This window comes from Lepus europaeus, chromosome 7 (genome assembly GCF_033115175.1).
Source record: "Lepus europaeus isolate LE1 chromosome 7, mLepTim1.pri, whole genome shotgun sequence".
Taxonomy (NCBI): domain Eukaryota; kingdom Metazoa; phylum Chordata; class Mammalia; order Lagomorpha; family Leporidae; genus Lepus; species Lepus europaeus.
The window spans coordinates 118,584,952-118,612,555 of NC_084833.1; the positions used below are offsets into that span (position 1 = coordinate 118,584,952).

At 38.5% G+C, this 27,604-nt stretch overlaps 1 protein-coding gene across 6 annotated transcripts in view; it reads right to left on the reverse strand.

Annotated features, from left to right (window-relative positions):
- ARHGAP32 (Rho GTPase activating protein 32) overlaps nt 1–27,604 on the reverse strand; it is a 307,368-nt gene that overhangs the window by 153,437 nt on the left and 126,327 nt on the right. For all 6 annotated transcript variants that reach the window (XM_062197343.1, XM_062197342.1, XM_062197341.1 and 3 more), the window contains one exon: nt 23,459–23,567. In XM_062197343.1, coding sequence (XP_062053327.1) covers nt 23,459–23,563 — 105 coding nt within the window. In that variant the 5' untranslated portion in view covers nt 23,564–23,567. The remainder of the gene's footprint in view (nt 1–23,458; nt 23,568–27,604) is intronic.

Below are 27,604 nucleotides of genomic sequence, written 5' to 3' on the forward strand. Positions count from 1 at the left end.
TTGATGGAAAATGCATACTACGAAAAAAATTATGCATGGATTTCCAAATTATTGCACCAAAATACATCCATCTTTTAATTCATTTTTCCATTAACTTTTGGAAGTACCTGTGTAGAGGTTGGACAAATCAGACAAAAACCTTAAAACAGATACTGCATTAGATATCAAAACCAATAAAAAGACTGGAATTCTTTCAGTTAAAAAATGGGAATTTTTTTAGGTCTAAATGAAAAGTTAGAACTAAAAAATATAGCGTCTGAAGTGACTTGGCTCAATAGCATAACGGAGAGGAGAGATGGAAGAGTAAGTGACTCTGACAATATAGAAAAAGAAAGTAACCAATCTAAAAAAACTGAAATATTTAAAAAGGTTGAAAAACCTGACCAGATCCATAGATATCTATGGGACAATAACAGAAAATGTAACACAACTTTAAATTCCAAAGGTGAGGAACAAAAAAACACATCAGAATGGGGGGGGGGGGGGTGATTCCTGAAAACTTTACAAATGTGTTCAAGATATACAGTTACAGATCAGCAAAATCCAAACAATAAAATAAAAAAGAAAACTACAAACCAAATACCAGAAATACCTTGAGAGAATTCAGAAGGAGAGATTCATTACACATAAGGGACAGGGTGGCAGGGATAAGATTTTCAACTATGGATTTCTCAGCAGAAAGCACAGAACTGGAAGACAGTGAGACAACATATATAAAATGATGATGGGAGAAACATTAACCCAGAAAACTTCATCAAATGAAAATATCTTTCAGAAATTAAGTAAAAACAAAGACATGCTCAAATCAAGGAAAATTAAAAAAGAATTTGTCACCAATAGATAGGCTCTAAAAGAAATGCTAAAGGATCTTTGGTTAAAAGGAAAATGATACTTTAGATGAAGTGAAACGTGGACTTTCTGGTACTTTCTGGTGCCAAGGAATGGCAACAAAAATGGTATTGGATACATGTAACAGATTATTAATGTCTTCTTAAGTTCCTTTAATGTGTCACTGAAAGCAGACATTATAACAATGGATCTCACAACTCACAAAAGGAAGAAGTTAAAGGGACTTTAGATGGGGGTAAGTATAAATTTTTACTTGAAGTGCGAAGTAATCTTGAGTAGAATATGAGAAGCTAGCAATCAAAACCAACAATATATAAAAAACAGAAAATAACATGACCAAATGGATAATCTTAGGAATGCAAAGTTGGTTTAATATCTAAAAACAATCAATGTATCTCAGTACACAAACAAAAAATAAGAAAAAAATTATATGGTATTCAATAAGGCAGCAAAAGCAACTGAAAACATTCCAAATCCTATTCATGAAAAAAAATCAACAAATGAACAATTAAAAAAATAAAAATAAAAAAATGAACAAAAAACAAAGAGAACATCCTTCATGTGACAAGAAGTATCCAGAAAGAAACTAAAGGTCTGTTCATCTTGATGCAATATCTATCATATCAACAAATTTGATCAAATTTCTATCATATCAACAACAAGACAAAAATACATGAAATTACCAAATCTATTCAACATTATTCTGGAGGGCTTAGGGAGCACAATCAGAAAAGTAAAAGAAACAAAAGACTGCACACATATAAAATCCAAAATATACCAACTCACAGAATTAATCAAAGAATTCATCAAAGTATCCATAGCACTAAGATATCTATATGAAAATTTAATTACATTTTATATATTTATATATTAGCAACAAATAAGTAGAAAAAAAAATTTTAAAGCAACACCAATTACATTGAAGAAAACATCAATTTTTTTTATTTTTTATTTATTTTTTTTTTTACAGGCAGAGTGGATAGTGAGAGAGAGAGACAGAGAGACAGAGAGACAGAGAGAAAGGTCTTCCTTTTTGCCATTGGTTCACCCTCCAATGGCCGCCACAGCCGGCGCATCGCGCTGATCCGAAGTCAGGAGCCAGGTGCCTCTCCTGGTCTCCCATGCGGGTGCAGGGCCCAAGCACTTGGGCCATCCTCCACTGCCTTCCCGGGCCACAGCAGAGAGCTGGCCTGGAAGAGGGGCAACTGGGATAGAATCCGGCGCCCCAACTGGGACTAGAACCCGGTGTGCCGGCGCCGCAAGGCGGAGGATTAGCCTGTTGAGCCACGGCGCCGGCCTGAAAACATCAATTATTAAGGCTCATATCTAAATAAAAATCTGAATGTTCTTGCTATGATCTGAATGTTCATGTCCCCCCCAAATTCACATTGAAATCTAACCCTCAAAGTAATGGTATTCAGAAATGGGACTTGAGGAGTGATTAGATCATGAGTACTCTACCTCCATGAATGAGATTAGTTATAAGAGAGGCTTGAAGGCGGGCTGTTTGCCTCATCCACTGACTAGGCAACAAAGACAGCACCATCTATGAGGAACAGGCCCCTCTGCACACTGAATCTGCCTGCACCTTCATCTGGGACATATCTGACTCCAGAACTATGAGCAGTAAGTTTAAACCACCCAATGGAAGGTATGTTCATATAGCAGACTGAACAGACTATCACAGAGTTCTACAGTAAGAACCACAAATGGTGCCAAAAACTTAAAGAAAACCTAAACGCACACAGTATACATATACTTCATTTGCACAGCCTGAAAGATGCCATAATATTAGGATATTAATTCTCTCCCCAAATTATCTACAGGTTCATCTGTGGATACTAGAATGCTAATTCTAAAAGCTTAACGTGGTTTTGCAAAATCTGAGACTATCAAGCCAAGAAGCACAAAGCTGGCAGACTTTCTCTACCAGACATCAAAATTTATTGTGAAATTACAGTAACTAAGACAACTGCAGTACTGGTCCAAATCTCAAATAATGAACAAATAAAGTACACTTGAGAATTTAGATGGCAGCCAGCCATATAATTATCTGATTTAAGACAAAGGCACCACAGCAACTAAGTTGGGGGAAAAATCATTTAGATAAGTGCACTACTTAATCACATTTCTATAGATAAAAATAATGTGGACCCCAACCTCCTATCACACACAAAAATCACTCTTAAACAGTTCAGAGACCCAAACATCAAAAGTAAATGTGTTCTTCTAGAAAATACCTTGATAACATTGGGATCGGCAGAAGAAATTTAATAAATTAGGTATCACTAAAGCTAAGAATTTCTATTTAACAAATGATAGTATTAAGCATATGAAAAAGTAAATCAGAGTCTGGGGGAAAAAAAACTTGAAACACATAAATCAGATAAAGGACTAATACCCATAATTTGGCCAGCACTGCGGCTCACTTGGCTAATCCTCCGCCTGTGGTGCCGGTCCCCCGAGTTCTAGTTCCGGTTGGGGCACCAGATTCTGTCCCGGTTGCTCCTCTTCCAGTCCAGCTCTCTGCTGTGGCCCAGGAAGGCAGTAAAGGATGGCCCAAGTGTTTGGACCCTGCACCCGCATGGGAGACCAGGAGAAGCACCTGGTTCCTGGCTTCGGATCGGCGCAGCACGCCTTCAGTAGCGGCCATTTGGGGGGGGGGTGAACCAACGGAAGGAAGACCTTTCTCTCTGTCTCTCTATCACTGTCTAACTCTGCCTGTCAAAAATTAATTAATTAATTAATTAAATTTTTAAAAAAGGACAATACCCATAATTTATAAGGAATCTCTAAAAGTCAACTTAAAAAAAAAAAGACAGGCATTGTGACCCAGTGGGTTTAAGCTGTCACTTGCAAACCAAGTTCCAGTTCAAGTCCCATCTGCTAGGCTTCCCACACCACTTCCTGTCAATATGCCTGGGAAGGCGGCAGAGGATGACATCCAAAGTCCTTGTGCTCCTAACACCCATGTAGGAGACCAGGACTGAATTCTAGTTCCCGGCGTGGGCCTACTCCAGCCCTGGGTGTTGTGGCCATTTGGGGGCTGAATCAGCAGATGAAGACTGTTCTATCTCTCTCTCTCTCTACTCCCCACCTCTCTGTTACTCTGCCTTTCAAATAAATCAATATTAAAAAAAAAAAAAAAAAGACAGCCCAACAGAAGAAAAAGGTGAGCCTTCTATGAATACATCACGAAGGAGGATTATCAACAGTCAACGAGACTATGAAACAAAAATCATCACTTTAGGATCACAAGTAAAGACCACAGTAAGAATATATTATTCATATATATATATACATATATACATATATATAATAGAATCTAGACTCAGAGAATATATTGTAGGATTTCGTGCATAGGAACAATGGTTACCTTTGATGGGAAAGATACTGACTAGTAGATACTCAAGGGAGAGTTCTGAATTTCATGAAAATTTCTGTGTTTAACCTCGGTCATCATCACACAGGAAGAAAATGTAGGCAAAAAATGCATCAAGTTCTACAATAAAGATCTGTGGTTCCTTTGTATACAAGTTATACCTCAATGAAAAATAAATGAGAAAACTAAATGGAAAAACTACCTAACGGCATGACATTACGGGACTGTCCCCTTTGTGGGCTTCCTCCTGGTATCCTCAAACTCAAATATCTTGACGCTCCTTTCCTGAAGTCTCCCTACCTTATGTTTAACAATAGGTATGATCATATTTTTTAAGTTCTTGCTTTCTTAGAACAGCTACTTAGTACTTAATTACAAAGGTACAAAGAGAACACAAAGTCAAAAATGCAAGTCAAAAGTCAAAAATGTTAAGCCAGGGCAGGCATTTGGTACAGCAGGTAAGTTGCTGTTTGTGGTTCCTGCATTCCAATTCAGAGTTCCTGGGTTCAAATCTCATCCTCACTTCTGATTCCAGCTTCCTGCTAATGCACACTCCAGAGGTAACAGATGATAGCTCCAATACCTGTTCTCTGCCTCCCATATGGGAGAGCCAGACTGAGTTCTATGTACCTGGCTTCTGTTGAGGGCATTTGGGGAGTGAACCAATGAAGAGGACATCTTTCAATCTCTCTCTCTCTCTCTCTCTCTCTCTCTCAATTGCTTTCAAATAAATTAGATGGACTTTTTTTTTTTTTTTTTCAAATGCAAGTCAAGAACCTGAGCACACTCAAGAAAAGCAAAGGCTTAACTTGTGGAACCAAAGAGACGACTGCACAGCAAGATCATTTCCATCAGGACTCTCAGAAGCGAGGGTTTCACTGGCCAGGAAGTTCCAGTGCTGGAGCAAATCACAGTACCACACACAGCCTGCTCCAAGCACCCCCGAAAGAAGTAACCTTGTCAGTGCTTCCTAGCACTAGTTGGTTGTTTGTTTGTTTGTTTACCTAACTCATAAAAATTTTCCCCAGATCCTTCTGTTTCATTTGCTAGTGCCACACTAAATATAAAGGTTTTCTTTTCCCAAAAAACTGGTATCACGGATTGGTCTTTCTGTGCATCAGGCAATGACCTACCTCATTTAGAAATGACAGAGGAAAATTATAGTCCAATCTCATCTGTTAACAGAGACGCACAGAAATAGCCTAGAGCCTTTAGCCCAGAGGTTAAGATGCCTGGATCCCTCATTGGAGTTCCTGGGTCTGATTCCCAGCTCTAGCTCCTCACTCCAGCTTCCTGCTAACACAGATGGTGGGAGCCAGCACTGATAGTTCAAGTGACTGGGTTCCTGCCACACATATGGGAGACACACAGCATTCTCAGCTCCTGGCTTCAGCCCCAGCTGTTATGGGCATTTGGGAAGCCAATCAACAGACTGGAGCACCACTCGCTCACCGCTCACACTCTGTCTGTCTCCCTCCCTCCCTCTCAAATAAAACTTGAAAATGATGTTTTAATACCTTTAATAAAATAATGAAGCAAATCCATTACCAAATTAATAAAAGAAGAATCACAACCAAACTCATTTTGTTCTAAGAATACAGGACAACTTAAAAATCTGAAAAATCTATTATTAATCTTAATAATAATAAAATTGAGGAAAATAAAAAGCTTTCTATAAAAAACTCAACACTCATTCATGATAAGAACATCTAGCAAGACTTCTGGTTGAGAATGTAGATTAAAGATATATTTATTTTTGCTCTCTTTTAAATCTTACTAAAATAACATTGATTTTCTTCCTCATCATTTTCTTATATTTGGCAACAGTCAAAAATGTCAAATGTTTATCATTACTCTCTGCAAGACTATTTCTAGTTATTAAAGGATAGAAACAAGGATGGCCATTGATAAGAGAACAGCTGGATACATTATGTTGCATCTACACAACAGAACATAGTTATAAAAATTAAGAGGAAGATATCAATCTATACTATGGAGTAGTTTTAGCATATATTAAGTGGGAAAAAATTTGTGTAAGAACAGGATACTCTTTCAAAAAAAAAGAGAGGAAATATAAAATTACATATGCATTTTCTTTCATTGAAAAACCGGGAAGATAAATAAAACTAATTTTAATGTTCACTTGTGTAGGAAACAAAAAACAGGGATAGAGGATACAGTGCTTTAATAGTTCAGATATTGGGACCATATAAACATTCCAAGTGTTTGTTAAATTAATTTAAATGGAAATGGAAAAAAGGACAATCCTTAAAAATAAAAAAAAAACTAAATAAAATAAATAAACCTAATTTTAAGTTGATGGATTAAACACACAGAGGAATTACTGCAAATGACGGTAAAGCAAAGCAACAGATTCCTAGTAGGATATATACTACAGATGAAAAGAAGAAAACTATTTCTTGTAATACTGACATCATTTTGAAACTGTTAAAGTTGAAGACTAAAACAAACAAGTAATTGTTAATGTCTCCAAAAACTTAGTTTTCAGCACAAGAGATATCAATACAAAAATCAAAGAAATTAAGTAGAAACTCTTATTCATTTCTTCTGCAATTTTCTGAATTGTGTGCTTGCCTCTGCATGCATATACATTTGAATAAGGCAGCTGTAATGACAGAGCAAACGCAGGAGCTATAATGAATCTTGATTATACCAAGTTATAGAACTGTGTCTTGTGACATACCAGTGTGTGTGATTTTAAAATGAGAGTTTAATAGTAATACAGTTACATAGATTTGGAGGTGACTAAATGCTGAAGAATGCTAAATAATGTGCCACAGGAAGGATTTTTATTTCTAACTTTCTCAGCACATTTTTTTTAAAAAAAACAAATCTGCCTGTGTGTGAGAATGGCATATCATACTCACAGACAGAAGAAAACTGAAAAGGATACTATCGGCCGGTGCCGTGGCTTAACAGGCTAATACTCCGCCTTGTGGCGCCGGCACACCGGGTTCTAGTCCCAGTTGGGGCGCTGGATTCTATCCCGGTTGCCCCTCTTCCAGGCCAGCTCTCTGCTATGGCCCGGGAAGGCAGTGGAGGATGGCCCAAGTCCTTGGGCCCTGCATCCCATGGGAGACCAGGAGAAGCACCTGGCTCCTGGCTTCGGATCAGCGCGATGCGCCAGCTGCAGCGGCCATTGGAGGGTGAACCAACGGCAAAAAGGAAGACTTTTCTCTCTGTCTCTCTCTCTCACTATCCACTCTGCCTGTCAAAAAAAAAAAAAAAAGGATACTATCAATCTAAATGACAAATTCAAAGGGAATTTTTAAAGGTCTAACACAGGGCTAAGTGTTGTGGCACAGCAGGTTAAGTGCCACTTGGGACACTCACATCCCATTTCAGAGTGTTCAAGATCCAGTCCCGCCCCCACTTCCAATCCAGGTTACTGTGGATGTGCACCCTGGGAAAGGACAGGTAATAAAAGCTTAAGTACTTGGGCCCCTGCTACTCACATGGGAGACCCAGATGGAGTTCCTGCCCCAGCCCTAGCTGTTGTGAGCGTTTTGGGAATGAACCAAATGGATGGATGAATGATTTCTGTCTCTCTCTGTCTCTGTCTCTGCCTTTCAAATAAGTAAAAATAAATAAAACTTTTTTAAAAGGCTACAAAGATAAATCAAAATGGATGTGAAGCTTACCAAGAATAAAATTTACAGCCCTGAGTTTATACTGGAAGCTCAATTACATAAGTATAGGTGTGTAGAATTCACTTTGTTTAACAAGAATTCATGGAACAAGATCTAAGGCTTACAGTTTACCACAGCTTAAAGTAATACCCAAGTATAACCTTACTAGGAAAAAGCTAATACAGTTTTTTAAAAATACAGCATGTATAACAAGGGAGGTATTTGTTTCCCCGTAATCTGAACCAGTAACCACATAGGGAAACTTAATCCGTTTCAGGAAAATATAATTTGATATGGAAAACTTGTAAATCAGAATTTATCCTGTCTGTTTCACTAGTCCCTAACCCAAGAAATATTCCACCAATCATACACCAGTACAGATTTTAACAACTGTTTCGGATAGCCTATTCTCCTGATCCCATATCCAAATAAGCACAAACACTGACTAGGTAACCATAAAGTGATTTAACAGTGGTGAAAGACAGCACTCTAAAGTATAACCATAAACAATCCCCCACTCCCCACTCCCCATATGTGACTCTCCTCCAAATACTATAAACACCATCTAGACAGATAACAGCAGAATGTTAATGAATATTACAGGTTTTTAAATGAAAAGAAAGAGGTGGGGTAATGTTGTTTAATAATGTTTAATTCAGAGCTGAGAGAAATTTCATTCAGCCATTCCACCATAAAGAGAGAAATGAAACCAAGAGCGAAAAGGCAATTTACATAGTGTATTAGTGAGAGCATTTGAATTGAATTTTTATGACAAAATCGATAATGTCTAACATAGGCATTTAAAAAGGGTTAGTGGGAGGGAGAGAAGGAAGGAAGAGAATATCACTATGTTCTTAAAATTATATCTACAAACCACACTGAATCTGTTGAAAATTAATTAAAATTTAAAAAAAAAAAAATGGCTGGGGCCAGCATTGTGATGCAGTGGGTGAAGTTGCTGCCTGTAACCCCAGCATCCCATATGTGCACTGGTTTGAGTTCCAACTGCTCCACTTCCAATCCAGCTCCCTGATAAATTGCCTAGGAAAGTAGCAGAAGATGGCCAAATGCTTGGGCCCCTGCCCTCAAAGTCCCAGCCTCCTGACTTGGGCCTGGCCCAGCCCTGGCTGTCTCTCGCTCTCTTTCTGGAAGGCAGCTGTGCTCACCACTATACCACCAACGCCTCCTTCTCTCTCTCTCTCTCTCTGTAACTCTGCCTTTCAAATAAATAAATCTTGAAAAATTAATAAATACATAACAATGAAGTTCAAAAAAGTGAAAAATTGGGACAATGAAAATGTTTTTTCCATATCAAAATATGAAAGAAGCATTTATTTTGTAAGACTAACAAAGATATGGCACAAAGGACACTAAATATTACCAATTAAAACACAAATCCAGGGCAAGCTTTTAGTCTGCCTGGGTACAATCCCCAGGCCCAGCCCCTGACTCCAGCTTCCTGCTCATGCAGATTCTGGGAGGTAACAAGTGATGCTCAAAGAACTGAGTTCCTGCCACACATGTGAGAGACCTGGGCTGCATTCTCAACTCCTGGCTCCAGCCCCAGCCTAGGCCCAACCCAGCCCCAGCATTGCAGGCATTTAGGAAGTGAACCAGTGGATAGGAGCTCTCTCTGTCTCTCAAATTAATAAAGAAAAATTTTAAAGGAAAAAAATACAAGCTTATAAACCATTTTGGTAAGTAATTGGGAATCTCTATACTTTGGGGGTAATTTCCTATAAGATAATTATAAAATGAGAAATCAAAACTTGAGATAGAGATATCATCATTATGAAAGACATAAAACAAACCGTGGTATTATAAAATATGTATTTGGTCTTCGTCCAGTTTCCTGGCATACAATTCCTAAAATCCTTAGAATCTCCAAAGCAATAAATGTGTTCTGTAGGCTGACAGTCCTAAGTAGCTTCAAGATGACAGCTGGTCAACTGAAATATCTGATAGCATTAGAGAACTGGGACTTCCAGCCTCACACACCAACCTCCAGCAAGGGGAGAAAGGCTAAAGATTAACTTGATCACCAACGGCTGATGTTTAATCAGTCATGTCTACCTAATTAAGCTTCCATAGAAACTCAAGATGAGTTGGTTCAAGGAGTTTGTAGAGAGCAGAACACATATGGGTTTCAAGGAAGAACACATTCACACACTGGGAAGGTAGCACACCCCAACTCCACGTGCCAACCCTTCCACACCTTACCCTATGCATCACCTCATCTGCTGTTGATTTGTATCCCTTACAATAAGTATTAAAACTAAGAATTTCCCTGAGTCCAGGGAGTCCTCTAGCAAATTAAGTAAACTTAAGGAGGGGGGCTGTAGTAACCCCAATTAATAGCCAGTGGGTAACAAACACAGTAAGATAACCTAGGGCCTGTAACTTGCGTGTGAAGTTGGGGAGCGAGGTAGTCCTGGAGACTGAGTCCTCACCCTGTGGGATTTGATGCTCTCTACAAGCAGTGTCAGCACAAAGCTGGATTAGAGGACACCCAGCTAATGGCCCTGGAGAACTGACTGCTTGCTTGCAGGTGAGGAAAAACTCTGCAACTTTTGAGGTCACAGAAGTGATCCGTGTTGACTGTTGCTGAGTTAGAAGAGAGGAGAAACTGGGTTTATTTTCTTTTTTCTACAGAAGCCCCAGCTAATTGAAGAACAGCAATAATATGTCCTTTTATATAGGGTACTAGGTAGTCGTTAAATGTGTTTATTAGCATTTTCATCTAATACTACTAACAACACACTGCATACACTAATTTCCCCCAAGCAATCAGTTTTATGGAATCTTAGATTTAAAATTTGCAAAATATCTGTAATTTTTCCTTCCCTCCTCCCACCTCCAGTACCCCACCAGTGCCTCCAATTCACCAAATCTACTGCAATAGTTTGCAGGGATCTGCCTCCTGCAGTAGAGAACGGAGTAGAGGAAGGGCGGGAATTCCCAAGCACAAATCCACAACATTCATTACTCAACAAGGAAGATATGATTGCATATTTAACACAGTAGAGTTTATATAAAATTCTCTCATACTTTGATAAGGCACAGTAGCCAAATAACATATATACATATACGTGCATATTTTTACATAAACATATATCTGAGATCAACTGAATAAATGATACCTTAATACTAAATTTCAATGTCAAGAAAAAGAAGCTATTTATCAAAATGAATAATTAACACTATAGATAATCAAAAGTAGCATCACCAAACAAGATTCACAAAGGACATAAAAACACAGTATCTGTTAAGTGCATATTACTACCAAAGTGGTCCAGGAATATTCTTTTCATCAAGGAACAACAACAACAAAAAATAACAATACACAAAGGGGAAAGAAGTCTTAATCAATGTCTTCTTTATGTTTGAAGCTAGCAAAAAGATTCTGAAAAATGAAAGGGGAAAATCCTGTTTTTCTTTTTTTTTGCCATTTCTCATTTTCAACAGATTCAAATTCTATTTTTTGTATTACCTTTGTTATTTGTACTCAGAATTTGAGGGCGGACACAGGACCTTAAGATTAATGTTATAAATAATATTTCTTGACAATGATTATGAAAATAACATTTCTGCTTAAAATACAGATAATGGGAAATATTTGTGGACATAAATAGGAAAAACATTACAGGAGTTGTTTTGTTGCTAGTAGAGCTACAGGCTCACACATGGATCAACTGAATAAATGATACTTTAATACAAAATTTGTACTGTCAAGAATGGCAACTGCCACTTTCAATAACCAACCACAATTGAACCAGAGAAAATACATATAATGAAATCTCAGAAATGATGTTTATAGAAACATTTACATTATAACTGGTCTAAGTATTATCACCTTTCCCACAAAGGAACATGAAATAATGTAAGAAAAAATAAGTATCTCAACATTATAGAAGAAATAAATTCATAAAAATAAATTTGCTAAACAAAATAAACATTTAGTTGAACAACAGTATGTATGTCACAAAGAAAGTCAACTGAGTTCTCTCTCAGAATCTTTTTTTGTTTGAGAGACAGAGACAGACAGAGGGCACTCTAACTGGCTCACTCCTCAAATGCCAGCAATGACCAGGGCTGTGCCAGGCATAAACCAGGAGCAAGAACTTAACCCTTAATCCAAGTCTCCCACATGGTAGCAGGAACCGAATCACTTGAGCCATCACCTGCTGTCTCCCAGGGTCTTCATTAGCGGGAAGCTGGAATTGGAAGCTAAGTCAACTCAAACTGGGGACTCCAACATGGGATGCAAGTTGTCTCAAGCAGCTTCCTGACTGTAAGCCCAACACCTGCCACTTCTGGAATATTTTCAAAAGAATTAAAAGAATTTTGATACAAAAAAGAAATCCTTAATGCTAAAAATAGACTAATTAACACTGTTCTTCACTGATTCAAAGGGTACTTCATAATTTTACAATTCCCTAGAGACGGCATCACTATAAAGTAATGAGAAAGAAAAATTATTCCATTTTTATAAGCCTGTAATCACAAGTTCAGATGAATCTCCACAAACTACCAACAATCCCTTAAACACATATGTACTTTCTAAATCAAATCTGTGACTGTTTCCTAGTGTTCTCTCTTAAAATTGTTTTTGGCATTATGTGTACTGTCATCCTACTTGACAAGGTTAGCTCTTGTACTAATACATGCTTCACATATGCAAAAACTCAAGACTTCTGGATTCAAAGTAATGGTAAAGGGGATATTTTAATTTCCTAATGTCTTAGTGCCTGGACACCACAGACCATATAAACAGCCATGAACTAAGGCCCAGGAGTAAACAATACAGTTATTCCCATTCAATTCTCTAGTTTAGGAACAAAAGAACTCTGAGGGGGGGTGAAAGAAAAAAAAATCTAAAAATGATCATAAAATTAGTGTTCTGACAGCAAAGGAATTGCCTTCAAGTTCACTTCTACCGAAAATATTTCCCCAGAGAGAATCAATTAACCGCAAGGAAAATTATTCAGAGACAGTGTTTAAGACAATTTGGGAAGAATTATTAGCAAGCACCATTAGGATAATTAGCACAACCCCTCCACTAGGCAACAGCTGGTTAATCAACCTAAAACGAACACATTTACACATTAAGCAAAACTTTTAAAGGTTCTGAAATTTATATTCTTCTATAATTAAGATTTGTCATTTTCCTCATCTCATCCCATCTGCCCAGATCATTAAAAATAATTCTATTTATTCAGGTTTTTGATTTGTTACAGATACAGGGTTCCAATAATGTATAATTTTATATAGAGGTTCCTAGGAAAATCTAATAGTATACTGTTGCCTTTAAAGATAATTCACTGAGGTAAATTAGTCTTTAGTGCTGCTAGAAAATAATACTCTATTTCTACATTTGAATTTTGTACACATTGTTATCTAGTAACAAGAATTTACATGTTACATATATTATTCAAATATGAATATTAGAATAAGGCAGTATGAATAGAAGGGAAGAAAGAATCACAAATGAGATGCGTGGCAGGCAAGATTTTTATTAAAGGAAGAAACAGTAAGATTTTAAGACTACTCCCACCCTCCAGTTGAGACCCAGAGGAATCATTATTCCTCTGAGTACACACGTTTTGTGTAGTGTTTTCCTTGAATATTTTGTAAATTACAGGTATTTTGAAAAGCTATACCACAAATTTTATGGGTAAAAATAACATTCAAATCACCTACAGCTTAAATAGTGTAATATTTGGAACGTGGTTTTCAGTTTAATTATTAACAATGAAATGACAGGCTTAAGCTCTGGTTCAAGAGTTCAATGCTTTCAGGCTTAACTTCATGAAACTGCAAATTTTCAACCTTTTTTAACCTATAATATTAGCAATTTCATCCAATCCGCCTCAGTGCATGCTGGAGAAATCCCACAATTCCAGCCAAAACAGCACACCACGGAAGGGGATGAAGCAGAGGAGGCTTGCAGTTGTTACTGAGAGCTGGACTGGCAGAAACTCAAAAGCTGGACTTTGCATATTAATCGATGGTTGCATTTGTGATTGTTCACAAAGCATCATTACATAAAACATTCAGCTTTTAAAGACATGAGATGATAAACATCATCCTTTCCTCTGATTTAAAATTCATCCATCAATCAAAAATAGAAGTTAAATATCACACAGCAATAACAGAGCCAAGATATTCATTTAGTGAGTATTTGCAAAGACTTTTTTTTTTTAATTCAAGCCACAAATGTTTTTACAAGTTGATGGGTAAAAAGAACAAGCGTAAATACTAAAGAAAGTGGACAACTATCTCTTCAAGGAGCAATCAGCAAAATGCACACTAACTCTTAAATTAACTCTTGTTCAAGATTATTCAGGAGAAACAATCCAGCTGTGGTACCAACTTCTTTCTCTTTCAGCAAGTAGGCAATACAGGGGAAATGGCCCAAGCGCCACTTGTGATAACCAAGAAAACTGTACCAACAGCCTCACTTTTGTTTTAAAATATGGGAGCAGAGAGGGGAGAGAAAAGAGAAAACATATGAGAAGAAACTCATATTAATGAACGAAAAGTGAGTTCAGAAGCTAGAAAAACTGAAGGTACTTTCAAGAAAAAACAAGCAGTTAAATCTGCCCCTCCACGTCCCATCCAAAAAAAGAGAGAGAGAGAGAGAGAGAGAGAAATAAAAATGGGGCCAGCCAGCATTATAGCATAGTGGGTAAAACCAATGCCTCCAACTCCCGCATCCTGTATGAGCAATGGGTCAAGTCCTGGCTGCTAATCTCCAATCCAGCTCCTGGCTAATGTGACTGGGAAAGTAGGAGGAGGTGGTCCCTGCACCCACATGGGAAAACCAAAAGAAGCTCCTGGCGCCTGGCTTCCATCCCGCCCAGTCTGGGCCCTTGTGGCCATTTGGGGAGAGAGACAACAGATGGAAGAAGTCTCTTTCTCTCTGTTTATTCCTCTCTCAGTAACTCTGCCTTTCAAGTAAATAAATAACTTTTTTAAAAAGATACAAAAAAGGAAAAGCACTTTCTAGATGAAAGAACACAAAATACAAAGACCCTGAAGTGGAAGAATGTCTGGCATATTTGAGAAATTATGAGGAGGCCAATGCAACTGAAGTAAAAATGGTTAAGAAAGGAAGAACTTTGGCATTTAAGATAAATGAAATGAGGCCGGCGCCGTGGCTTAACAGGCTAATCCTCCACCTTGTGGCGCCGGCACACCGGGTTCTAGTCCCGGTCGGGGCGCCGGATTCTATCCCGGTTGCCCCTCTTCCAGGCCAGCTCTCTGCTATGGCCCGGGAAGGCAGTGGAGGATGGCCCAAGTCCTTGGGCCCTGCACCCGCATGGGAGACCAGGAGAAGCACCTGGCTCCTGGCTTCGGATCAGCACAATCCCTGGCCGCAGCGGCCATTGGAGGGTGAACCAACGGCAAAAAGGAAGACCTTTCTCTCTGTCTCTCTCTCTCACTATCCACTCTGCCTGTCAAAAAAAAAAAAAAAAGATAAATGAAATGAAACCACCTCATTTATAACAAAAACAAGGTTTTGAACCTGGATGTCCAGAAAAAAGTCAGTGTTATCACCATAAACTATGAAGTTAAAGAAGAGGAGGCTCCGTGCTGGGAGCAGAAAGATGAGGCTGGTGAAAGCTGTAGTTCACAGATTGCACCAAGTCTTCAAGTGGACAGTAAATGCTCACAGGGCTAAGACGGGGTCAGGAAGTCATCTCTGTGGAGGTGACAGCAAAGAACGGGGAGAGAACAGAGACACAAAAGTGCTGTGGCCAACGGATGCCAACTCATAGCAGGAAAGAGACAGGCCTGAAAACATATAACCTTCAGGAGTGAGGGAGTGTGAGTGTGTGCACAAGTGTGTGTACGTGAGTGGGGGGAGGGTAGGCAGCAGGGAGAAAGACAGGGAGGAGTAGATGGGACAGACAGACGGAAAGAGAAAGAAGGGAAGGTAGGGAGGTTGATCACACTGGGCATTAACATTTTTTCTAGCTTTTTAAAAGTTTCTGGTATTTTAGGAGTTGAAAATGTATGTCTTCTTTATTCAACTATTTGCGTAGGTGAGCATTTGTTGTCAAAAATATTTATCTTATCAATTGCTCCAACATGACCTCCTTTAGCCTGAGTCCTGACCACATACTATTTTAAAGACTAAAAAGGAAACTGAAATAAGTTGGAGAATTATCAGGATTCATTCTGACAGCCCTGAAATGATCAATACTAGATCATCAAGGTGGTTTGAGTGCAAATATTCAACACTGGAACAAGACACGCACATACAATGCACATATGGCGCACACACAGTTTTCTCTTCAGATTTTTTTATATTTTTCTTTTTGAAAAGTGTTAATATTTAAATACAAAAACTTCCATATGTTATAAATAATTGCAAATAAGTATTTTACAGTTAGTAAATTAGAAATTCTCTATAGCTTCAGATTTCTTTAAATATTTACTTAGCTACAGATTTATGAAGAATATATGAAACACAAAAGAACAGAGCACTAATGCAGGCTTTTATTATAGTTGTTTTGAATTTAGAATGATCTATATTAAATCTATAAGGTCTTAACAAGTCATATTTCTAGCTCCCTTTTCAATATGTATCTTAAAAAGTTAATATTCTGGTTGTACTATGCAGATCAATAAAAAATTCATCATTTAGCCGGCGCCATGGCTCACTAGGCTAATCCTCCGCCTTGCGGCGCCGGCACCCCGGGTTCTAGTCCCAGTCGGGGCACCGATCCTGTCCCGGTTGCCCCTCTTCCAGGCCAGCTCTCTGCTGTGGCCAGGGAGTGCAGCGGAGGATGGCCCAAGTGTTTGGGCTCTGCACCCCATGGAAGACCAGGAGAAGCACCTGGCTCCTGCCATCGGAACAGCGCGGTGCGCCGGCCGCAGCACGCTACCGCGGCGGCCATTAGAGGGTGAACCAACGGCAAAGGAAGACCTTTCTCTCTATCTGTCTCTCTCTCTCACTGTCCACTCTGCCTGTCAAAAATTTAAAAAAAAAAAATAATAATCATTTAAGCCATTTTATTTCAAAAATAACTCAAAAATTAAGTAAATGGAATTGTTTGGGGGAAATATTATATAAGGGTTTCTCTTAATAATAAATTTCAAAGTGATATTTCAACTAGATTATTATTGTGAGGAAAAGGTTCTAAACTTTCCTGTTCTTATTTACTGTTTGCAATTAATGTTTTCTAAAAGCCGGCATTTTGGCATTGCAGGGTAAGCCACCTTGCAACACCAGCACCCCATACTGGAGCTCCATTTCAAGTTCTAGCTGCTCTGCTTCCAATCCAGCTCCTTGTTAATGCACACAGAAAAGCAGCAGAAGATGGCCCAAATACTTGGGCCCCTGCTACCCATTTGAGAGACTCAGATGAAGTTTCAATAGGCTCTGGCTTTGGCATGGCTCAGCTCTGTAGCCACGGTAGCCATTTGAGGAATAAACCAGCAGATGGAAGATCTCCCCACCATCCCCTTTCTGCTCTCTCTTCCTCCCTCCATCCCCAGCTCCCTCTCTCCTTCCCTCTCTTTCCCTCTCCATCACTGTTTCAAATAAATAAATCTTTAAAACGATTACTACTTTCTAGAGAAATAGTAAAATGTGATTCTAATCTCATTTATACCCTTTCATCATTTATTGTACACTTTTTTCAACCTAGCAATGCACTATACCTCTTGTTAAATTCCCAAAAGATTATAGCACCTGTCCTCAGGGTACTTTATATGAAGAAATTAGAGTACAAAACACACACTAAAATGCACAATATAAATAGTATTTTTGTAAGTACTTAAATATATAAATGTAGATGCCAGAAAATTCAGTTATTTCACATGTATATAACATGATAGAATACAGAGTAAAGGGAGCACCACATACAAACAAGTGTCACCTTTCTTTTCATTCAATAAATTAAATGTAGATTACCTGACGGTTGTAAAAATTGCCATGAAATTGTGAAAGATTCACAAATGGGCAAAACTATTACTACTACCCTTTCATTTTTTAATATTTATTTATTTTTATTTGAAAGGCAGAGTCATAGAGAGGCAAAAAGAAAGAGAGGGAGAGAGGTCATCCATCCACTGGTTCACCCCCCAAATGGCTACAACATCCAGAACTGGGCCAATCCGAAGCCAGGAGCATCTTCCAGGTCTTCCCATGCAGGTGCAGGGGCCCAAGGACTTGGGTCTTCTTCTACTGCTTTCCCAGGCCATAAGCAGAGAGCTGCATCAGAAGTGGAGCAGCCACTGTTCAGTGGAGGTGAACAGGATTGCATCATTTTGTTATATATTTAATCATGGTTTGGCAAATATGAAAGGAAGGTATTTTGACCAGTTTTTTAAAATATTTATTTATGTGAAAGGCAGAGTGACAGGGAGAAGTGACAGAGATCTTTCATCTACTGGTTCACTCCATAAATAGTAACAACAGCTGGGACTGAGCCAGGCCAAAGCCAGGAACTGAACTCTACCAGATCTGTCATGTGTGTGGCAAGGTCCCAAGTACTTGGGCCACCATCTGCCACCTTCCCAGGCACATTAGCAGAAGGCCACATCAGCCAGGACCTGAACCTGCACTCCAATATGGGATGCCAGTGTCACAAACTGTGACTTAACCCACTGTACTACAACATGGAACCCTGAGTGAGTTTTAATATCCAACTAGTACCTTCATTAAATAATGTGTTAAATCTTTAACATTTGTTCATTCTGTCTTTGCAGGAAATTCATTAGTAGTGCCTCTTTTAAACCTTTAAACCTTATTCTTCAATAAAAACAAACACAAGGTGATTCCTACCCTCTCTCAAAGAACTAAGCAACCTACTAGGGAGGCAGATAAACTCATATGAATTAGATTAAAATGAGGTAAGTATGATATAGATATGGAAAGCATATAATGGGAATTAGAATAACATCATTTTCTATCTGGAAAGTTTAGGAAAACCTTACCTCTTAGACTTAAATCTTCAGTTACAATATATATTAAACTAGGGGGTCAAAAAACGGGGACTAATCTAGCCCACCACCTATTATTATATAGCCACCTTTCAAACTGAAAGAAGTCTTTAAATGTTGGCAGCAAAAAAAGTCAAAAGAATTATTCTTGAATAACACAGGAAAACTACATGGAATTCAAATATCAGTGTCCATAAATAAAGTTTTATTGGAAGACAGTCACATTCACTTGTGTAAGAATTTCTTATTACTGCTTTCACACTGCAATGACAGAGCTGAGTAGGTGCAAATAAAGAGCATATGTGACATTGTCATCAATTCACACTGCTGCTTGGCACAATATAAATTGTAAAATTTAATTATAAATCAACAGCATTTCAATTGCAGCATGTGTTACCAAACTACATTTTAAAAAACTACCAATGCATTTATATCACGTAAAAATAAAACAGGATATGAATGCACTTAGAATGTCATATTTCTTTATCAATTTTTTCATCAAAATAGATGGCAAAACATTGTTTCTTATACAATGACATATCTCCTGTGCTCAGAGAATTGAATATACATCAACCATACAAATCTATGCAGTCAACATAATATTCTAAATTCAAGGAAATCAACACTAAAAATTCAAAAAAAATAAAATAGAGTATATTACCATGCAAAATTTCTTCATAAAAATCTTTAAAAAATACCAAGATTGTTATCTAAATAAATTTCCAAGTTGCCCATCTTATCAAAGGACAGAAAGTATTTTACTAATGGTGAGTTAATTAAATCATGTTTGAGTGCAACAAGTCAAAGAAGTATAGAAAAGAAGTATAGGCCGGCGCCGCGGCTCACTAGGCTAATCCTCCGCTTTGCGGCGCTGGCACACCGGGTTCTAGTCCCGGTCAGGGCACCGGATTCTGTCCCGGTTGCCCCTCTTCCAAGCCAGCTCTCTGCTGTGGCCAGGGAGTGCAGTGGAGGATGGCCCAAGTGCTTGGGCCCTGCACCCCACGGGAGACCAGGAGAAGCACCTGGCTCCTGCCATCGGATCAGCGCGGTGCGCCGGCAGCAGCGCACCTACCACGGCGGCCATTGGAGGGTGAACCAATGGCAAAAAGGAAGACCTTTCTCTCTATCTCTCTCTCTCACTGTCCACTCTGCCTGTCAAAAAATTAAAAAAAAAAAAAAAAAAAAAAGAAAAGAAGTACAGAAACTTCGAAAAAACAAACTGGTTTAAGTTTATCAGCCTTCTGGTGAGAACAGTTGCTTGAAGAATTAAGGAAATTTTGAGTAAAATCAACATTTGCTCTGTGGTTTAACGAGTGGCTTTCCTTGACTCGATAAGTCAGCAAAATGGATGAGTAACCAATATTGCTCAGTTATTGAGAAACCAATGTTGAGTGTGAAGTGGCTGAAGAATTAGGCCCTAGGAACAGTCTACACGGGACAACTAGTGGTGAAAATACTCTCAAATATATTGAGCAAATATTACTTCAGTACAACCTGAAATGTAACATACTAAGAACATTATAACCAATTTTGGTTTAAAAAAATGTGAAAGGAAAAGGATTTGTAGTTGGATACATTATCACTGAACACTAAGCAACTTTGCTAATTAGTTTTCACTGCAGACTTGCTACTTCTTATTGAATGTATTCTAAAATTAAAAGACAAAACATACCTATATAAAAAATACTATAAGAAAGTCATTTTGATGACAGCTAATATTCTTAGAGCCGCAAGAAAGTGCTTGCTACTGTACATGTTTCCCAAGGCAACAAACGATAGAACAAGAAGAGAGATTTCCCACATAAATTCTAAGGGTATATGTTTTCCATATTCAAATTAAAGTTACAGCAAACTACAATAAAAATTGCAAACTAAATTTCCAAACACAAACTCCATATAACTATGTGATACAGGAACTTCCACATTGCCTTAGACTGGAGGTGATAATCTGTAACATCATGGACATTAAAAGCAAATATCAAAAGTAGAACTGGTATGGTTTGAACATTTGAACCTCAAAGTCTTATGTTAAAGTTTATGGATTAATGGTTGATGGAGTATGGGTGGAGGCTTAATCCAATTACAGCCTCACATACACACATACACAAGGCACCTTTTTTTTTTTTAAAGATTTTATTTATTTATTTTTTGACAGGTAGAGTTACAGGCAGAGAGGCAGAAAGACAGAGAGAAAGGTCTTACTTCTGTTGGTTCACTCCCCAAATGGCCACAACGACCGGAGCTACGCCAATCTGAAGCCAGGAGCCAAGTGCCTCCTCCCGGTCTCCCATGCGGGTGCAGGAGCCCAAGCACTTGGGACATCCTCCACCGCCTTCCTAGGCCACAGCAGAGAGCTGGACTGGAAGACGAGTAGCCGGGACCAGAACTTGGTGTCCATGTGGGATGCTGGCGCCGCAGGCGGAGGATTAACCTGGTGCGCCACGGGTGCCGGCCCCACACAAGGTACCTTTGAAAAGTGACTGGACTTCATCACTTGCTTGGATGGAGTCCCATGATGGAATCACGACAGCATGGTAATGACAGGCCAGAGAGGGTCAAGGAACAGTACACTGCCTATCTCTCTCTTCTTCCTGGTCAGTATGTGATCATCCCTAGGCTATCGTCAGCCTCCACAGAGTCCTGACCAATGGGGCTGCTCAGTCTTGGATTGTGAATTGACAAATTGCATGCAAAAAGAAACTTTCTTCCTTCCTAAGTTACTTTCCTCAAGTATTTTAGTTAAAATGATGAAAAGCTGGCTAACTCAAGACCCTAACAGAATTTTGTATTTCCTGAGTAATGAAGAAGCTGAATTAAAATCATATAGTTAAGGCCGGCGCCATGGCTTAACAGGCTAATCCTCCACCTTGCGGCGCCGGCACACCGGGTTCTAGTCCCAGATGGGGAGCCGGATTCTATCCCGGTTGCCCCTCTTCCAGGCCAGCTCTCTGCTATGGCCCGGGAAGGCAGTGGTGGATGGCCCAAGTCCTTGGGCCCTGCACCCGCATGGGAGACCAGGAGAAGCACCTGGCTCCTGGCTTCGGATCAGCGCGATGCGCCGGCCGCAGCGGCCATTGGAGGGTGAACCAACGGCAAAAAGGAAGACCTTTCTCTCTGTCTGTCTCTCTCTCTCACTATCCACTCTGCCTGTCAAAAAAAAAAAAAATCATATAGTTATAAGCTGATGTCAGTATTTACAGTAACTGAGTGAAAAGACATTTTTAAAAGTAGTCTTATTACAGATGAACGTCCACACTCAGTTTTGACAATAGGGAATACTAATGTTGAGCCATAATTAAATAAAGTGTCACACACACACACACACACAAATTTCATTGTTCTTTTTAACAGACCTAACTACAGAAAGTTGTAATAAACTAAACATGGATCTCAGGACCGATGCTGTGGGACAGCGGGTTAAGCCAATGCCTCCAGCACCAGCATTCCATATGGGTGTTGGTTCAAGTCCCAGCTGTTCCACTTCCTTGATCCAGCTTCCTGCTAACACGCCTGGTAAAGCAGTAGAAGGTGATCCAAGTCCTTGAGCCCCTGCAGCCATGTGGGGGACCAAGATGAAGCTCCTGACTTCTGGCTTTAGCCTGGCCCAGCAATTTAGGAAGTGAATCAGCAGATCGAAGACCTTTCTCTCTCTCTGTCTCTCCTTCTCCCTCTCTGTAATTCTTTCAAATAAATAAATAAAATCTTAAAAAAAAAAAAAAACACATGGATCTCAAACTTACGTAGAAAACTAAAAGCTGATTTTTCTACCTACCCCTCAACAAAAATGTCTAACATCTCAATAAATGTATGTTCCATTCTTCAGCTTGACCAGGCCAAAAATTTTGAATTCATCCTTGATATCATTTTATCCTTCTGATCATTAGAAATGGTTGGCTTTTCCTACAAATCTATATCCACAATCTGACCAATTCTCACATGTCTCCTACTACCCTATTTCAAACCACAATCATTGAACACCTTCTAATTGATCTCTTTACTATCTTTTTTGTCTCCCCCTACTCACAGCAGCCTGAAAGTTTCTTTACAATCTAAGCCAGATTACGTCAAAAGTCCTGCAATGGTTTCCCATCTCACTCAGCATTAGAAGTGAAAGCCCTTACTAACGGACTACAAGAAGCCAGGAATCCGCTCTGCAGCCACCCAAACCACTCCTTTGACTTCATCCTCTCTCTTCTTCCCCTGGCTCGTTCAATTTCAGACACTTTGCCCTACTTGTGTTTCTTCCAACTTGCCTTTTAATTCTATACCATAATATTTAACTTGTTTTTTCTGTTTCCTAAAATAATCAGTTCCCAGAAAAACATACTGCTTGCTCTTCACATTCTTCTGGTCCCTGCTCCAATCTCACCTTCACACAGAGGCCATCTGTGACCACCCCTGTAACCAGCAACTATACCTTCACATAGCGCAATATACTACACTGTGACCCCACAGAATCTATCTAGAACAACATCTGGAACACAGCACTGCTCAATAAATACTTCTTGAATAAATGAACAATGCAACAAAAAATCCGTAATTTGGTGAGGAATAATTCCTCATCCCTTTCCCTCTGATAAATACAATAACACACATATGCATGTGCATAAAACTGACTTACCATCGCACTAAGTGTTTCTTCCCAATCAGGCCGCTCTCGGGGATGAACATTCCTGTGCAGTTCTGGAACAAAATCATCCTCTTCAGAATGTACTGAGGACTTCATCTTCCTAGAAACAAAAACGTAAGAGATTCTAAATAGAATTTCCATTTCAATGAGAGCTACCAACGATTACAATACAAAGAGCAGAAAAACTATATGTCAGGTTTGAAGTTTTAGTTAAAAGAACACTGGCCCCACTTTTGTACCCTGGCTTTCAGAGATCTTTTGTGATACACCAAATGCCTGCTTTTATTCAAGGAGATGCAAGTAAGGTGTACACCTAGTTAACCTTTATGGTCTATGGTAATTATTATCTCAGGACTGATTTATCTGTTCAACACAGCATGAAACTTCAAAAAATTTGCAGCAGTAATTCTTTGCATCAATACTTATAGATGTATGCTGAGCATTAGTAAAATTCCAGGATAAAGTTGGATACGGCATTTCTGGTTCAAATCTATGCCACAAAGCACATCAAACTAGCACCGGATGAGAACAACTATGAATACTGGGCAAAAAGAAAACTATTTGTCTGAAGGTACCGGAAAATGACCAACACCGACAGAACTTCCAGGGCTACAATCTTTCACACAAGGAATACCCAATTTAATCATTCCTTTTTCTATGTGAGGTTTCTCCAAATCACAATGTTGTAAATCAACTAAGTGAGTCAAGGAGGCAAGGGGAAGGTTGGATTTACCAAAGCAAATGGGGCTTCAGAGAATAAAAGCCTTTCCAAAGACCAGTAGAGAAAGAGCCCAAAAGCATTTACGATGTTCTCTTCAAATCATCAACTCATTCTTAAGCTTACAACAGGTAGTACAAGATGCCAAGAAAGCCACTGAAAAAGAAAAACTACAGAGCTGAGTAGACATTTGTGCAGCCAACAGTGCTGAGGAGACAGAGGCCAACAAACTCTACAAAGATGCAGGAGCACTGCAAACCCTGAGCTCTCAACTGACACTGCAGAGAGGCCCTGCCTTGGGAACAGGCCACAGGAGGAGGGGCTTCAGAAAGTTCAGGGGAAGTGTGTATTATGGAAAACTATGCGTGGATTCCAAATTTTCTTCACATCAAAATACATTTATCTTCTAATTCCATTTTCCATAGAATCTGGGAAGCACCATTACAACAACAGGCTCTAACAAGCCTAAAACCAAGACATGACAAAGTTACACGTACCAAAAGAAAAATTAGGTCACTGTAGAGGAAAAAGCATTCTCCAAACTCTCTAAGAATTTCTTCCACATTCCCTGGGAGCCAATAAACATTATGAAATTTAATTTTTTAAAGGGAAAAATGTATTTTTAAAAAAAACTAGAAAACAGTCAACATAGAGATTCACATTTCATCTAAATTTTATTTTTTATTTACAATTTTTTAAATTTATGTAAGTTGAACGATTTCATGTATTTCATTTATATAGATTTAAAAGCGTAGTGATACTTCTCACCCTACTCTCCCTTCTACCCTCCCTCCTCCTTCCTTTCTTATACTTTCTTTAAATTTTACAATGACATAATTCAGTTTACTTTATAATCATAAGATTAACCGTCCACTGAGAAAAGAATTCAACAAATAGTAAGAAGGAAAAACACTGCTCCTCAACAGTAGAGACAAGGCTATAAGCAATCATCAATTCTCAGAATGTCCATTTTCCTCATATACATTATAATTTTTTGTTTTAGAATGAACAGAAAGTAACTTAAAATGGCTAGGATGCCTTTGTGATTTCTACTTATGATGTAGAAAGCTAAATAACATTACTCCAAGACTAAAAAAAAAAAGTCAATCTACAAAAATAGAACTTTTCTAGAACACACCAGAAAACTCAAAATCCCTGAGCAACCAACCAGCCTAAACTCTCAGGAAAGACAGGTCTCTCGAGGTAAGATGGATGATAAGAGATTACCTGACAGGGTCAAAGCATCAGGAGAAAGGAAGTAAAAAGCTAGCAAAAAAGAATTCAATTAAATGTTTAACAACTTGCTAAAAAATTTATAATTATATGTTCAATGAAATTAATGAGAAAATAGATGAAAGATGAATGCATTCAACAAGAATTGAAATCTATATAAAAATCAGTATTCATTCTACATATAAAAATACAGTCTCCAAAATAAGAATTCACTTGTGAGGCCGGCACTGTGGCGAAGCAGGTAAAGCTGCCACCTGCACTGCTGGCATCCCATATGGTTGCTGGTTCAAGTCCAAGCTACTCCACTTCCAATACAGCTCTCAGCTATGGCCTGGGGAAGCAATAGAAGATGACTCAAGTCCTTGGGCCCCTGCACCTATGTGGGCGACCCCAAAGGAAGCAGCAGGTGATGGTTCAAGTACTTAGGTCCCTGTCACTCACATGAGAGACCTGCACTGGGTTCCCAGCTCCTGGGTTTAGCTTGGCTCAATTCTGGCTGTTGCACACACATATGTAAGAAGTTGGCTAAGATCAAATGCACAAGTCAACCAAGGGATGCAAGATTTTTCTTTCTCTCTCAAATAAATTAAAAAACAAAGAATATACATTCTTTTCAAATACATGTGGAACATTTAGTAGAAGACTAAGTGATCAATCATGAAGCAAGTCCCAACAAATATAAAGAATTCAAGTTGTGAAATATGTGTTTTGTGACCACCACAGAATTACATTAACACTTAACTACTGATAAAAAATCTAGAAATTTCACTCAGTATTTGAAATTAAGAAATACTACTATTGGGGGTGGGTGCTGTGGTGCAGAGGGTTAAGCTGTTGCCTGCAGTGCCAGCATCCCATATGGGCTCCCGTTCAGTGCTCAAGTTCTGATCCAGCTCCCTGCCAATGCACCTGGGAAACCAGTGGATGATGGCCTAAGTCCTTGGCCCCTGTTACCCACCTGGGAAACCCTGAAGAACCTACTGGCTCCAGCCTAAGCCAGTCCAAGCCCTGGTGGCCATTTGGGGAATGAATCATTAGGTATATAGATTTATTTACTTACTTAAAAAGCAGTGTAATATATATATATATATATATATATATATAGAGAGAGAGAGAGAGAGAGAGAGAGAGCAGTGTAGTATATTTATATATTTATATATATATTTTATATTTATATATATTTTTCTTTTTATATATATACTTTTTATTTATATATATATTTTTCTTTGCCAATTCATTGATATCTGTTCCTACTTTTTAAGATTTATTTACTTACTTAAAAAGCAGTGTAGTTATATATATATATATATATATATATATATATATATATATATATAAAGCAGTGTAGTTATATATATATATAAAGCAGTGTAGTTATATATATATATATATATATATATAAAGCAGTGTAGTTAAGTAAGTAAATAAATCTTAAAAAGTAGGAACAGATATCAATGAATTGGCAAAGAAAAATAGTAAAATTATCCAAGGAAAGTGTAGAGAAAAAAAGTTTAAATAATAAATTAATAAAATGGAAAGCAGGTATATAACAGAGAAAACTAACAAAGCCAAAACTTGACTACTTATAAGAGTAATAAAATGGACAAGCTCTAGCTAGATCAAATCAATAATACAAAGAATGAAAAGGGAGCCATAACTAGAAAGCCTGTAGACATTATGAATAATTTCATTCCAATGTAGTTGAGAATTCAATTGAAACAAACAAATTTGTTTAAGAATACAATTCACTAAAACCAAAACAAGAAACAACAAAATCTATATAGTCTTATAGCTATTAAAGAAATTAAATTTGGGGGCCGGCACTGTGGCATAGCGGGCTAGGCCTCCACCTGCAGCACTGGCATCCCATATGGGCACCACTTCTAGTCCCAGTTGCTCTCTTTCCGATCCAGCTCTCTGCTATGGTCTGGAAAGCAGTGGAAGATGGCCCAAGTGCTTGGGCCCCTGCACCCTCATGGGAGACCAGGAGGAAGGAAGCTCCTGGCGCCTGGCTTCAGACTGGCTCAGATCCAGCCACTGCAGCTATCTGGAGAGTGGACCAACAGATTGAAGACCTTTCTCACTGTCTCTCCCTCTGTCTGTCTGTAACTCTATCTCTCAAGTAAATAAAGATCTTTAAAAAAAGAAATTAAATCTATAAATGTCATTATAATAGGTAAAATTTA